Genomic DNA, 12,385 nt, shown 5'->3' on the forward strand with positions numbered 1-12,385 from the left:
AGAGCTTGGAGCCCTGTCTGGGGAGGGCTTCCCCTTTCTCAAAAACCTTGAGACCCCTCCCCACCACAGAGTGTGCAGGGGCTGCTAGAGAGACTGGCACGCAGCTGCTGGCACCCCGGCAGCTCCAAGGAGAGCAGGCTGACCACGTGGGCCCACTGGCCTCCTCGTTTCCTACAGCAGCTGCTGGTTACGGGTCAAGGTCCCTCCTGGCAAGAGACCACCTGGGCACTGACGCCACATCTCTCCCAACCCCTCCACCTGCCCAGGGCTGGAGGCTGCCCCGCTCAAGAGGACCTCCAGGCAACTCGAGAGGAGGACCGAGCCCCGCCTGGGAGGGCCACCGTGGTGGGTGAAGTGCAGGGGACCGGCCCGCCTCCAGCAGAGAACCCAGGACACACGCGCACTGTCCAGGGAGGGGAGGTGCCGAAGGGCCCCGAGGATGCTGGCCAAGAGGAGACCCCCTGCTGGGTCAGCACCTGGTTCAGCAAAGATGCCCACCCACCTGCCATACACGCTTCGGGGGAAGTCGTCCCACGACCGGCCAGGATGGGGAACAGTGGTGGTCACAACGGGAGGAAGGGATGACATATGTGCCCAGTTCTGCAAGAGGCAGCTTTCCACCCCAACAGGCACAGGGCAGCCGCGGCTGGGGGTTCGGGCACTGGGACCCCGTATTCACGTCACTCCCCCCGCAGAGGCTGGACCCCGGTTCCCCAGAGCCCCTGTGGCCTGCGCCCCAGCCCCAGGCGAGGGAAGGAGGGGCCACGCCGCCTCGTCACTCACCCTGCAAGGCCTCTTTGGCTCTGGCCAGCTCCTGCTCCTTCTGGGCCAGCTGCACCCTGAGCTCGGTGGCCGAGAGGACCTCGGCGGACTTGCCGCCCTGCGACTCCTCCAGGTCCTTCGTCAGCATCTCCTTCATCTGCCGGAGCAGGTGGACTTCCTCCTGCAGCCGGGACACCTCTTCCCGCAGCAGCCCTAGGGGAGAGGCACAGGTTAGAGGACGGGCCGCTCGCTCGCTCGCTCAGGCCGCCCCCTCTTTCTGGGGAAGGTTCCAAGGTGCTTGGGCTTTCCCTGTTTGCTCTGCCTTCCGGGCCTTTCCTCCATGTGAGCAAACAGAAACCCCCAAAGCCACTATCTTTTCCAAAGGACCGGGATCCGGTCCTGGGCCCACCCCCAGCCTGCAGAGCGCTCCTGGTGGGACCCCCACACCCCACATACTCTCTAGGGCTCCACAGCTGCTCCACTGCAATGGCCGGCGGCCTCCACCCTCCCAGGGAGGAGCAAGAGGGGCCTGAGAGGGGCGGGAGCCAGCAGCGCGCGCAGGTGAGCGGAATACGCGTGATCCACTGAATCCCACCAACACCTCCCGAGGCAGGCACCGTCCTAGCCCCCACCTCACAGATTAGGAAGTTGAGGCTCCACAGATTAAACAGCTCCAGGAGGTGACAGTTGGCAGGTAGCAGAGCTGGGATGTGAAGCCAGGCCTGGCCGACGCCAGGGCCTGAGGCCCCAGCCTGACATCCGGGAACCCGCCCTAAAAAGGCTCACTCAACACGTCTCATAAAACACCTCGCCACCAGGAGCCCCGAAGAAACAGGACGTGGGCCCTCGCACCGGAGGGTGCAGGGAAACGGGTGCTCAGGAGCGGTACCCACGGCAACACCGGGGGCGGAGGGTCTGCTGCACGAAACCCAACCCTACATGCCGAGCGCCCGGCACGAGACCAAGGAGCGCGCAGCGTCCCTCGGCCTGGAGCCTGGGGACGGTACCAGGTGCCCCTTTGTCCCGCAGGAGCCCTCAGCCAGCTCCGGCCTGCGGGCTGACCGACACCCACACGCGGGTCTGCTGCCCTGAGCCAGAGACACCGCGCTGCAGGGGTGCCGCACGCAGGGGTAAGCGGCCTTGCTGGGCGGCACACACCTCGGCAACGCTAACCCTCAACAGAGCGCACACTCGTGGCCACAATGCTCACCTCACGGAGTAAAGGAGGTCCGGCCCTTGTAGCAGGTCCGGGACCCTAGCCTCCGACTACACCACGTACTCAACCACCGCTCTGTCCCCTTCCCCAGCCTCCGCCACCCTGGCTCTCGCCCTGCAACGTGCCAAACGCTCTCAGCACCTGGAGCACCCTTTCCGTTCTTCCTCACCGTGAGGCAGGCCCCAGCAACTCCTCGGGGGGTGTCTCTCACCAGCCGGTCCCACTGCCAGGGGGTCGGGGTGCAGTCCCGCCTATGACACAGTTTTCATGTTACTGGGCCTCCGGTCTGGCTCCCCCACTGGCCAGGTATGTGGTCACAAGCAGGTCCCTCCCCCTCCGAGCCTCAGGCACCCCATCTGTGAAATGAGTCCGGCCCTCATCGGGTGGAGTGGTTCCAAGGAGACACAGAAGGAAGCCTTCCTATAGGGGCTCGGCCCACAGGAAGTGCTCAGTATCAATGAGGCACCTGTACTCCTTGGGGATCCTGGGCCTGGAGGCGGAGCCAGGTCTGGGGGGGGAGGGGACAGGCTGAGGGGGGCAGAGCTGAGGCCTTGAGGACAGGTGGCCCCCACCACCAGAGGCCTTGGGAAAAGGTGGTTTGGATCCCGGCCCCGGTTCCCACGTCCCCCTTACCACTTCCTCTGAGGCCACCTGGGTCCAGCTACCTGTGCGAGCGAGGCCTCCCTGCCTTCCCAGCGCCTCCTGAACTCCCTCCATCCCCCCCACAGAAGCCTTGGGCCCCCATAATGCAGAGCACGTCCCCTGACCCCTCAGCTGAAACCCTCCCTGGCTGCCCGGCCCCCTGGACAGCCTCCCCAAGGCCACAGGGTCTTCCAGCCCCGGAAGGTGCAGACTCACGGCGGCCGGAAGAGCCTCCTTCCTTCCTGTCAGCTGGTGTCAGCCCACTGTCGCCCCTGCCTGCTGCCCAACACTGACCACCTGCACGAACCTCTCATTATGAAGGAGCCCCACTTGTTTGCCACCCGTGTGCCCAGTGGGTGCAGCTCCCCAGAGCGGGCCTGGCCATACCCTTCACTACGGGGTCCCATGAGCCCCAACAGTGTGTGCCGACACATGACCATCCCCCGCCCCCCACCAGCTGGAGTTTATCGGCACTGCCACAGGCCAGGTGCTGCTCTAGCTACTGGGGACTCCAGGTGAACGGCACAGACAGGGCCTGCCGTCCGGCTAGCACTCGAGACCCCAAACCAGCACCCCGAGAGGCAGGCCGTCTGCAAGGGAGGGTCTGGCTGCCCCGACGTCGACTCGAGTGCAGACTGGGAACTGTCCAAGTCTCTCAGCAAAACTGCCAAGTAAGAGGTTTGCTTTGGGGGCCCCTCCCCTGCCCTTATTCCAGCAAACATTTGTGGGCCATCGACACGGCAGGCCCGGCACAGGGTGTCCAGAAAGGAGCGGGGAACACCCCGGGCCTCGAGCCTGCGGTGAGTGGAATGAGTACACGTCAGTGAGAAAAATACAAAGGAGGGGCTGTACCTGCTCAGGCACAAGGACATTTGAGATGGGACTTGGAAGATGGATCGGGAAGGTGGTGAGCCGACGAAACAGCAAGAACCAAGGCAAAGGGGTTGGAGAGCCAGAGGTCCCTGCGTCATCAACGAAGGGTACAAAGTGAGAAAGAACAAGAGGAAGCCTGGAGAGGTACAGCGGGGTCAGATTATAAAAGGTCTTAACCCTTACCACTCCTCTGTGCGCCAGCCCTGGCTCATCATCTCCAGCAGTATCGAAGACTTTGGAACTTGCATTACTGTTCTGTCATAGACTGAATGTGTCTCCTCAACATTTATATGCTGAAAGCTGGTCCTCCATGTGTATTTGCAGGTGGGGCCTCTGGGGGGGCGGGGAGGGGAGTGATTAAGCCCTCAGGTTGGAGCGCTCAGGAATAGAATCAGTGCCCTTCTGAAAGAGACTCCAGAGAGCTCCCTCGCCCCTTTCACCACGCGAGGACACAGCAAAAAGCCAGCCGTCTGTAAACCAGACACGGAATCTGCCGGAGCTTTAAGCAACACATTGTTGATGATTATAAGCACCCAGCCTCTGGTGTTTTAGGTATAGCAGCCCGGATGGACGAAGACACTCTCCTTCACTGCCCACGCCGCCAGGGCCTGTTCCGTCCCAACTGTCACCAAATGTCCATTTCACAGTGAGGGGTGAGTGACTGCTAACGCATCCGGGCAGGTAGAAGACAGGTTTGTTTTGACATTTTCTTTAGAAGTGTGATTTCCGGGCTTCCTCAAACTGCCCCGGGGAAGCCAGTGAGGTCTCAACTGTGTTTCCACAGACAGCGGAGGCGTCCAAGAGACCTGGAGACCGACCCAGTCCTGGCTAGGGCCTTAGCATGACCCTGCGACCCCGCCCGCCTGCCCCCGCCACTTCTCCGGATCTTGGCTGTCGTGCACAGCACATGGGGATGGTGCCACCCGTGTAGGCTTGCCAGATTGAGCAAACAAAGCAAAGCAAAGCTAAACAAACAGAAAAAGCCAGATGCACAATTAAACTTTCATTTCAGCGACATGAATAATTTTTAGTACAAGTGTGTCCTAAATACACATGGACACAGTCACACTGAAAATTTGTTTTTTGTCTGAAATTCAAACTTAGCCGGGTGTGCTGTTTTTATCCAGTGACCCTATTTTCACCCCACGGGATTCTGGGACCAGAACTGGGCGATCACAGGAAGGGTGTGGCCCGGCACCTCAGGGAGACGGGGTGAAGGCGCAGCCTGCTGTGTGCCCCTGCACCCAGGAGAACGGAGAGCATGATGGGGCCGTGCCCTGCTCCTGGGCTATCGGGCACAGGCGATTCCTCCTGTGCTCACCTCCTAACAGGTGTACCCGACAGAGACCCCGCCCCTCAAGTGGGGCCCTGACTAAGAGGAGGCGGGACACCAGGTGTGGCACCTGCAGGAGCCGCCTCTCAGGAGACGAGGCTGGAAAAACAGCTCCACGGAGAGAGGTCTGTGCAGCTCATTCACTGCGCCGCACCTGCCCCCACTGGGCGTGTGAGCCCACATCGCACGCGCCTGGACCTTCTGGGGCAGAGACTGGGGATGTTCTGGGACTGCAATCACGGGGCCTCACGAGACCCCAGCCCGTGGTTTCTGGGCTCCGGACCGGGGATAGGCCCTTCACCTTCTGGGCCTCCGTTGCCTCACCTGTAAGGCTGATGGGAATAAATGAGACGTGCGACACACTTCAACGTGTTCAGCACAGTGAGCACCGTTGGCGCCCATCAGACCCACACCCCTGCCCCCTGCACAGAGGGGAGCGCTCACATTCCTCGGAAACAATGAAGAAGCCGGGGTTGAGGACTTGAGTGTCTGCCGCAGAGGGATGCTACCTCACAGTGTGGCCAGGGCAAGTCCCTGTCCCTCTCTGGGCCTTTGTATATCATCAGCCCCTTAGAAGGGCCCGCTTTTTATGAATCTAGATCAGGGGTGGGCAAACTTTTTGACCCGAGGGCCACAATGGGTTCTTAAACTGGACCGGAGGGCCGGAACAAAAGCATGGATGGAGTGTTTGTGTGAACTAATATAAATTCAAAGTAAACATCATTACATAAAAGGGTACGGTCTTTTTTTTTTTTTTAGTTTTATTCATTTCAAACAGGCCGGATCCGGCCCGCGGGCCGTAGTCTGCCCACGGCTGCTCTAGATGAATGTTATCAATGATGCATTTCCCCCCTTGGCAGCAAGAGGGTCCTGGCTCGAGTCTATGACTGCACTGCTCAGTGAGACAGCCACGGGCCACACGTGGCTACTTAAGTGTAAATTAATTAAAGCGAACCACTCAGTTCCTCCGTGGCTCCAGCCACATTTCAAGTGCACAGCGAGACCGCTGCCATCACTGCAGAGCTCTCCTGGCCGGCGCTGGCCCACAGGCATGAGACGGAGAAGGAAGCAAGTGGTGCGCATTATACCCGGTGCGGCCGGCCCCGCAGACACCCAGACAGGAGGCCGCCCTTAGCTCAGGCAATGGCTGCTGAGGAAGAGGCCGCCAGCTCTGAACGAGCCATTCTGGCCTTTGCCCAAGGACAGGAAAAGGAAAGATCCACTGTGTACCTTTCCGCAGTTTCTGGGCAACCAACCACCGTGGCCTCACACCTGGGGCGGGCGGTTCGTGGTGAAAGGGGGTGGGGCGTCATCAAAACAGCCAGGGACTCAGCAGGACTCCCAGGGCCACGGAAACTGCAGGTGAGTGTTGCTGGGCAGGCAGCGTGGCTCTCCTGCCCCAGGAGAAGCTGCCAGTTACCAGCGGTTATGCCCTGGGGTGGCCTTACCTGCAGGCAGGCCATGCTGTAGGGTGAGAGGGCGTGGCATACCCACTCAGGGCGGGGAAGGAGCTGGGACCCTACCTTCTTACACATCTCTTTTTGTTCACAAGAGCAATGAGTATCTAGTGCAGTGATGGCGAACCTTTTGAGCTCGGCGTGTCAGCATTTTGAAAAACCCTAACTTAACTCTGGTGCCGTGTCACATATAGAAATTTTTTGATATTTGCAACGATAGTAAAACAAAGATTTATATTTTTTATATTTATTTTATATATTTAAATGCCATTTAACAAAGAAAAATCAACCAAAAAAATGAGTTCGCGTGTCATAGGTTCGCCATCACTGACTAGTGCTTAAAAATGCCATTTATCAGCCTCTCTTGCAATTAGAGTTGTCCATGTGATCCAGTTCTGGCCGTTGAGGTATAGGACAAAGACCCCAAGGAGATCTACCCTTGAAGAAAAAAGGGCTTTGGAGAGAGAGAGAGAGAGAGAGAGAGAGAGAGAGAGAGAAGGGCTTTGCCTCTTCTCCGCCTTCCTGCCTGGAAAGTAGACTTGGGCTGGAGCTGCAGCAGCCACTTTGTAACAAGGAGGCAATATGCACAGGCAAAAACAGGCCTAGGAGAGAGACCAGAGCCTGGGGCCAGGACAGCATGACTCAGCCCTGTGCTTGCACCGAGACCTGGAGCAGCACCGGCTGGGCAGGGCTGCCTGGCAGAGGAGAGCCTTTGATGACCCTGCTGATTCCGTGTCCAAGTGCAGCCGGCTGCTAGGGGCCAGCAGCCTCTGCGGGTCTGTCCTGTGGCCAGCTCAGCTGTGGAATCTGGGGAGCGGGAGGAGGAGGAAGTGGGGACTGGGGAGGAATCCACACAGCGCTCCTGGCTTGGGGAAGAGGCCTCTGTGTGTGACAAGCCTTTTCCAGGCTGAATTTTTGTGAGCTCGCGAGGGCAGGGGCAGAAGGAGAAAAGGGGAGACAGCTGCTTTTGGGGACTGTAGGGCACCCCCGAGAATGGCCTGAACAAGGCAACGGGGGATCCAGAGTCTCCTAAGGCCTCCTGGTGAGCTGTAGGTATGTAAGCCGCAGCCAAGGTCCCAAGAATAATCATCTTATAATTACTGTGTGTCACAATAACAACTGCCCCTTTACTAACATTTCTTTAGCACACACTGTGCACCTGACTCTGCTGTAAATAGTTTACATGCCTTAACTAGCTTAATCCTCACAATAATCCCAGGAAGTAGGTCCTAGTGTCATCACCCCATTTTACAGACAGGGAAGCTGAGGCACGGGGGTGAGGTGACTTGACCAAGGTCACACAGAGTAAAGAGCAGAGCCAGGGTCTGAACTGGGCGGTCTTGCTCCAGCACCTACAGCCGTTATCCCCTGCACTGTATCACTTACAGGGGGTGGGGGTGGGTGATGGGGGTGACGAAGCAGGCATGACCCCCATTCTCACCAGACACCCGGAGCTCAGCCCAGTGCCGGGCTCTTGGCAGACATGCCAGAGCGGTTGGTGCCCAGGGCGGTAGAGCGGGACCGGCAGGCTTGGGGTCAGCCAGCCTGGACTCGCTCCCGGCCCCCCCCCCACATCCCAGCTATCTGACCCTTGGACAAGTGATCCCTGAGTTTATCTGAAAAAGGAGCCCAGACCAGTCCCCACGGCCCGTGGTAAACATAAACAGAGCAATCGTCTAAGTGGGAACACTGTGGAAGGTTCTAGATGGGGGTCAAATGTCGTTGTTGCGATCATCATTACAGAAAAGGGCAGACCTCGCTGGTGCTCTGAAGGAAGCCCTGACCTTGGGACTCCGACCCAGGAGACCCGAGCGGGGATTAAATGACAGCGGAGGCTGAGCCGGCCCCTCTGTCCCGTTCCCCACACAGTCTCCGCCCTCCCTCCCCAGCCCCCACTATGAGTGGAGACAGACCCACGAGGATAGCAACAGGCCCAGAGGTTGCAGGCACGAGGGGCACATGGGGGACTCTCCGTGCAGGCCAGGCTGCGTGAGGTCAGGGATGCAGGCCGGGGTGACTCCCTGGCTGCCTGTCGTGGGTAAGCCCACATCTGTCGGGGCCGGGAGTGCTGGGGTCGGGAGCAGCAATGTGGCCCTGGTTCCAGCCCCAGCGGGTCCTCGAAGCCCTGTAAGTGACAGGAGCCGTCACAGGGGCGTTCAGGCTGGTCTTGAATGCAATGGTTTGCCTGTGGACACAGAAATCTGGGAACCTCAGCCTGGAAGAGCAGCCTCGGGGGCAGGCCTCTGTCGGCCACCCTGGGACGGGGTGAGGCGAGCCCTGGCATCACTTCCTTCTGCTCAGGTGCCCCCTCAGGGCCAGCCCAGGTGCCCCCTCCGGCCTGGTCCCTGCTCGGGGAGCAGAAAACAGACCTCTTGGACCCCCTCTGTCCTGTTCCCCACACAGTCCCTCCCGGTCCCTACTCTGAGTGGAGACAGGTAAGGGCTGGAACTGTGGTTTCCTGGAGATTTCCTGTTCTCTGGGCCTTTGTCACCTGACCCTGACACCTAGGGCCTTGGAGGTGATGGAAGGGATACAGCATTCACCAAATACAGGCGATTCTCAAATACACCTGGCTACTCCTCCCAGGTATGGACCCGAGGGCCGCTCCCCGGCCAGTGCCTGGTGATCCCTCCTGCTCTAAGGGTGGGGGTGGGCATCGCGGGTACCAGGTGATGCAGCCTTTGTCTTTGCTCATGTTTCACAGTCATCGTTTTTCCCTTCGGCCGTTGTTTAACCGTCTTCGCTGCAGAGGCTGTTTGTTCCAGCACAGCTGCTGGCCTGTGAACGCACCTTTCAGCCAGGCCGCCTTGGGCCCCACAGTTCCCACGGGAGAGCCGTGCCCACCCAGCTCCGAGTTCCAGGAACCCGCTGCTCTCCAGGGACAAGGGGTTTCATCCTCCTGGCCAGGCGCTGGAGATGGACACAAGGGTCCCCACCCTTGGGCGAGTGCCCGTCACAGATTTCACTACAGAGACGCGCCCCCCCACCCCCCACCTCAGGGACATCGAGGAATCGCAAACCTCCAGCACACAGCTCCCTAGTTCTCAGGAACTCAACTCGAGGACCAGAGCTGCAGAGGGCGGTCCCTCTAGGGTGCCTGTTTGTCACTCGAGCCCCCCCTGCGCCCCTGCTCTGCAAACTCAGGACAGCCACTGGCGGCCTTTCTGGGCCTATGGCTTGATGCCACCACAGCACCGACCGACCCACTGTCCATGATGGTCTGCAGAGATCAATCAGCAGGTGATTCTAGCTCCGGGGGAATGTGAAACTCCAAACTCACCGTCTGGCTGGGGGTGGAGACACAGGCGCTCTCCTGTCACCTGGGTGGCTGAGTCCCCAGGGGGCAGGGGCAGCAATGACAGCTTGGTTCCAAGCCCAACGCTCAGGCTTCCTGGTGACTGCGGAGCCCACTCCTATCTAGCTGCCGGGCAGAAAGGAAGGGAGAGGAGAGGGATGGCCTCTCCCACGGCCTGCACTGAACACCGTTTCCCTGGGACTCAGGAGCAGCGAGCTGAGGCCAGTCCCTGGTGTCCAGTGGGCTGAGGGCAGCTGTCCTGGGACCCCCTGTTGGTGCAAGGAAGCACCTCAGAGAGTCCCTCTGAGTCTCCGAGCCTCAAAGCCACTGTTCCTCTGGGCTGCTGGCTCGTCCCACCTTTTTTATTTTTATTTTTTAATATATTTGTATTGATTTCAGAGAGGAAGTAAGAGGGAGAGAGAAAAACATCAATGTTGAGAACCATTGATCAGCTCCCTTCTGCACGCCCCATGCCAGGGATTGAGCCTGCAACCCGGCATGTGCCCTGACCAGGAATCGAACTATGATCTCCTGGTTCATAGGGTTGATGCTCAACCACTGAGCCACACCAGCTGGCGCATCAGACCTTTTTAAAGTTCCTCCTTATCACCCCCTTGGATGGGGCAGCAGATGTTTCTGTCCAGCTCACCTCCAAGCCTCCTGTCTTTTTGCCACAGCACCCCACTTCCCCTTTGGGGTGCTGTCCACTCTCAAGGCCCCTGATTTAGGGGTAGAAATGTGATTCTGTCTGGCCAATCTGAGCACTGAGCTGCCCTGGCCACTGTGATTGGTTCAGGAGGGGGGCATGACCCAAATCAGTCCAATCAGAGTCAGCCTCTGAACCAGAAGCTGCTGGCGGCCACCTTGCCACTGAGAGGGGAGCACAAGTGAGACACAGACTAGATTCAGATGATCCCTGCATCTGGATCACACCACACCTGAAGCAGGATCTACCCCTGGACACACGCCAAGACATTCTTAAGCCAGACTGAGCTGCAGTTTCTATCCCTTGTAACTAAACACTTGGGTTGCGGGAAACGAGTTAAGTCGGCTCGCGTGAATTGCGCGTACTCCGCGGGAGCCGTCTTAAACTCGGTTCATATAGATTTGCGGTGGAGTGCGGGAAACGTGTAAACTCGGGCCGATTATAACTGCGTATTACCAAATATTTCATTTCAATCGAACCCATACTTCAAAAGATATAGGCATTTTAACGCGCCATCTTATATTTTGGCGGGAAATTCACCCGCAACCCAAGTGTAAAAAAGAATCCTGATAAACTGCCTCGGTTGGGGATCATTTTCTGGGCCCCCAGCACCCCCAAACACGAAGGCCATCTGCCGTGTGTTAAGCGTTCCAAACTACCACTCTCCCTCAGAAACTACACCAGCAAAACGGACACTGGAATCTGCCTCCACAACCCAGCAAGCCCTCCCCCCATGTGCACTTCAATTCTAGCTTCTCTCTGACCAGTGACCAGTCCCCGGGCTTGGACGTGGGCAAGTATCGAGCTTTTAAGTTCTGCCTCAAGGCCATCCATTTACAGACTTTTCCTGCCCAAATCAGCCTTTTGTCTTCTCCTACCTAAAGGGGTCTGACAGCACCAACTGCTCGGCCACTGGGCCACCATCCTTCACCTGAGGCTCCGGCTTCCAGTCAGGTGCTGACCATGTGCCTGGCTCCGAGCCCTGGCCCACTGGAATCTCTCGCCAGGCCTGTGGGGGCAGTGCCAGCCTCTCCAGTTTGCACATCAGAGACAGAGGCCGAGGCAGGTGGACTGGCTTGTTCAAGGTCACAGGGCTGGTTTGGGTGGCACCGCCGGATCCCAACTCGGAAGTCTGTCTGATTGCAAAGCTCATGGTCTTTACAACTGGATGAGGCTCCTTGCCCTAAACGCCATGCTGTGCAGCATATTGCTCGAGCTACATGCCAGGAGGGAGAACCTGGCAAGCGAGCAGAGAGAGGGCACTTCGGTAAAAATGGTAGGGTCCTCCCATCCTTGCCTCTTGCCATAGGCTACTGCCCCCCCCCCGCCCCCCGAGGCCTGGCTCCTATAGGCAGTATCCAGGAGAGGGACAGCAACCCGTTTCCCTTGCCACCCTCGCCATGCATGACTCTCACCTCGCACCCCTCCTCCCTCCTTGTTCACCACCCAGGGGAAAAAATTACCAACACACGAAGAGGAAAAATAGAGGAGAAGGCCCGGCACTGGTCACACCCACCAACGCATGACACAGGCCATCCGTGCAGTGAGCACAAAGCTCATCGCAAACCGGGTGGAACCAACCTGACCGAGGCCTTGACACTGAGGGAAAGCCCAGCCCCGAGTCTGAGTCAGCAGCAGACACTGCATCTCAGTTTCCTTCTCCACCCACCACCTCCTTCTCCACCCACCGCCAGAACCCAGGGTGGAAGCTGCCTGCCCGCTTGTCAAGAGCTCGGTTCTCCTGGGCCCAGCTCCCAGTGGGAGGGAGCCACCTTCCTAGGAAGACTGGGACAAGAAAGACATTTCCACCCCATTTTATAGACAGCCAAACTGAGGCCCAGAGGAAGGTGTCTGGAATCTACGACTTTGACCGCTAGGCCACTGGTTCCCAAGACCTGGCAGCCAAATTGGAAACACGCTTTGGCTAGGCCACCCTGCTCAGCCCGTCTCATCCACCGACTCAGGGGTTAAATGCATGGCAACGCGTCCGGCATGCCGACGGCCCCCGCAGATGTGAACAATTACACAGAGAGGAGAAGTGGGCGATCGGAGCCCAGCCCAGGGCTCCCCTAGACGTCGTCATCACGCGAGGGAGGCGAGT

At 58.8% G+C, this 12,385-nt stretch overlaps 1 protein-coding gene across 2 annotated transcripts in view; it reads right to left on the reverse strand.

Annotated features, from left to right (window-relative positions):
- KAZN (kazrin, periplakin interacting protein) overlaps positions 1 to 11,765 on the reverse strand; it is a 60,861-nt gene extending 49,096 nt beyond the window's left edge. Inside the window, exons 1-2 of one of the 2 annotated variants that reach the window (XM_023746372.1) lie at positions 11,748 to 11,765; positions 784 to 975 (exon numbers count right to left, since the gene is read on the reverse strand). In XM_023746372.1, coding sequence (XP_023602140.1) covers positions 784 to 919 — 136 coding nt within the window. In that variant the 5' untranslated portion in view covers positions 920 to 975; positions 11,748 to 11,765. Of the gene's footprint in view, positions 1 to 783; positions 976 to 3,676; positions 3,737 to 11,747 lie in introns of those variants that run through there. The other variant, XM_014447500.2, reaches the window with a different exon arrangement.
- Between the last annotated feature and the right edge of the window lie 620 nt (positions 11,766 to 12,385).

This window comes from Myotis lucifugus, unplaced genomic scaffold (assembly GCF_000147115.1).
Source record: "Myotis lucifugus unplaced genomic scaffold, Myoluc2.0 scaffold_666, whole genome shotgun sequence".
NCBI classification, from domain to species: domain Eukaryota; kingdom Metazoa; phylum Chordata; class Mammalia; order Chiroptera; family Vespertilionidae; genus Myotis; species Myotis lucifugus.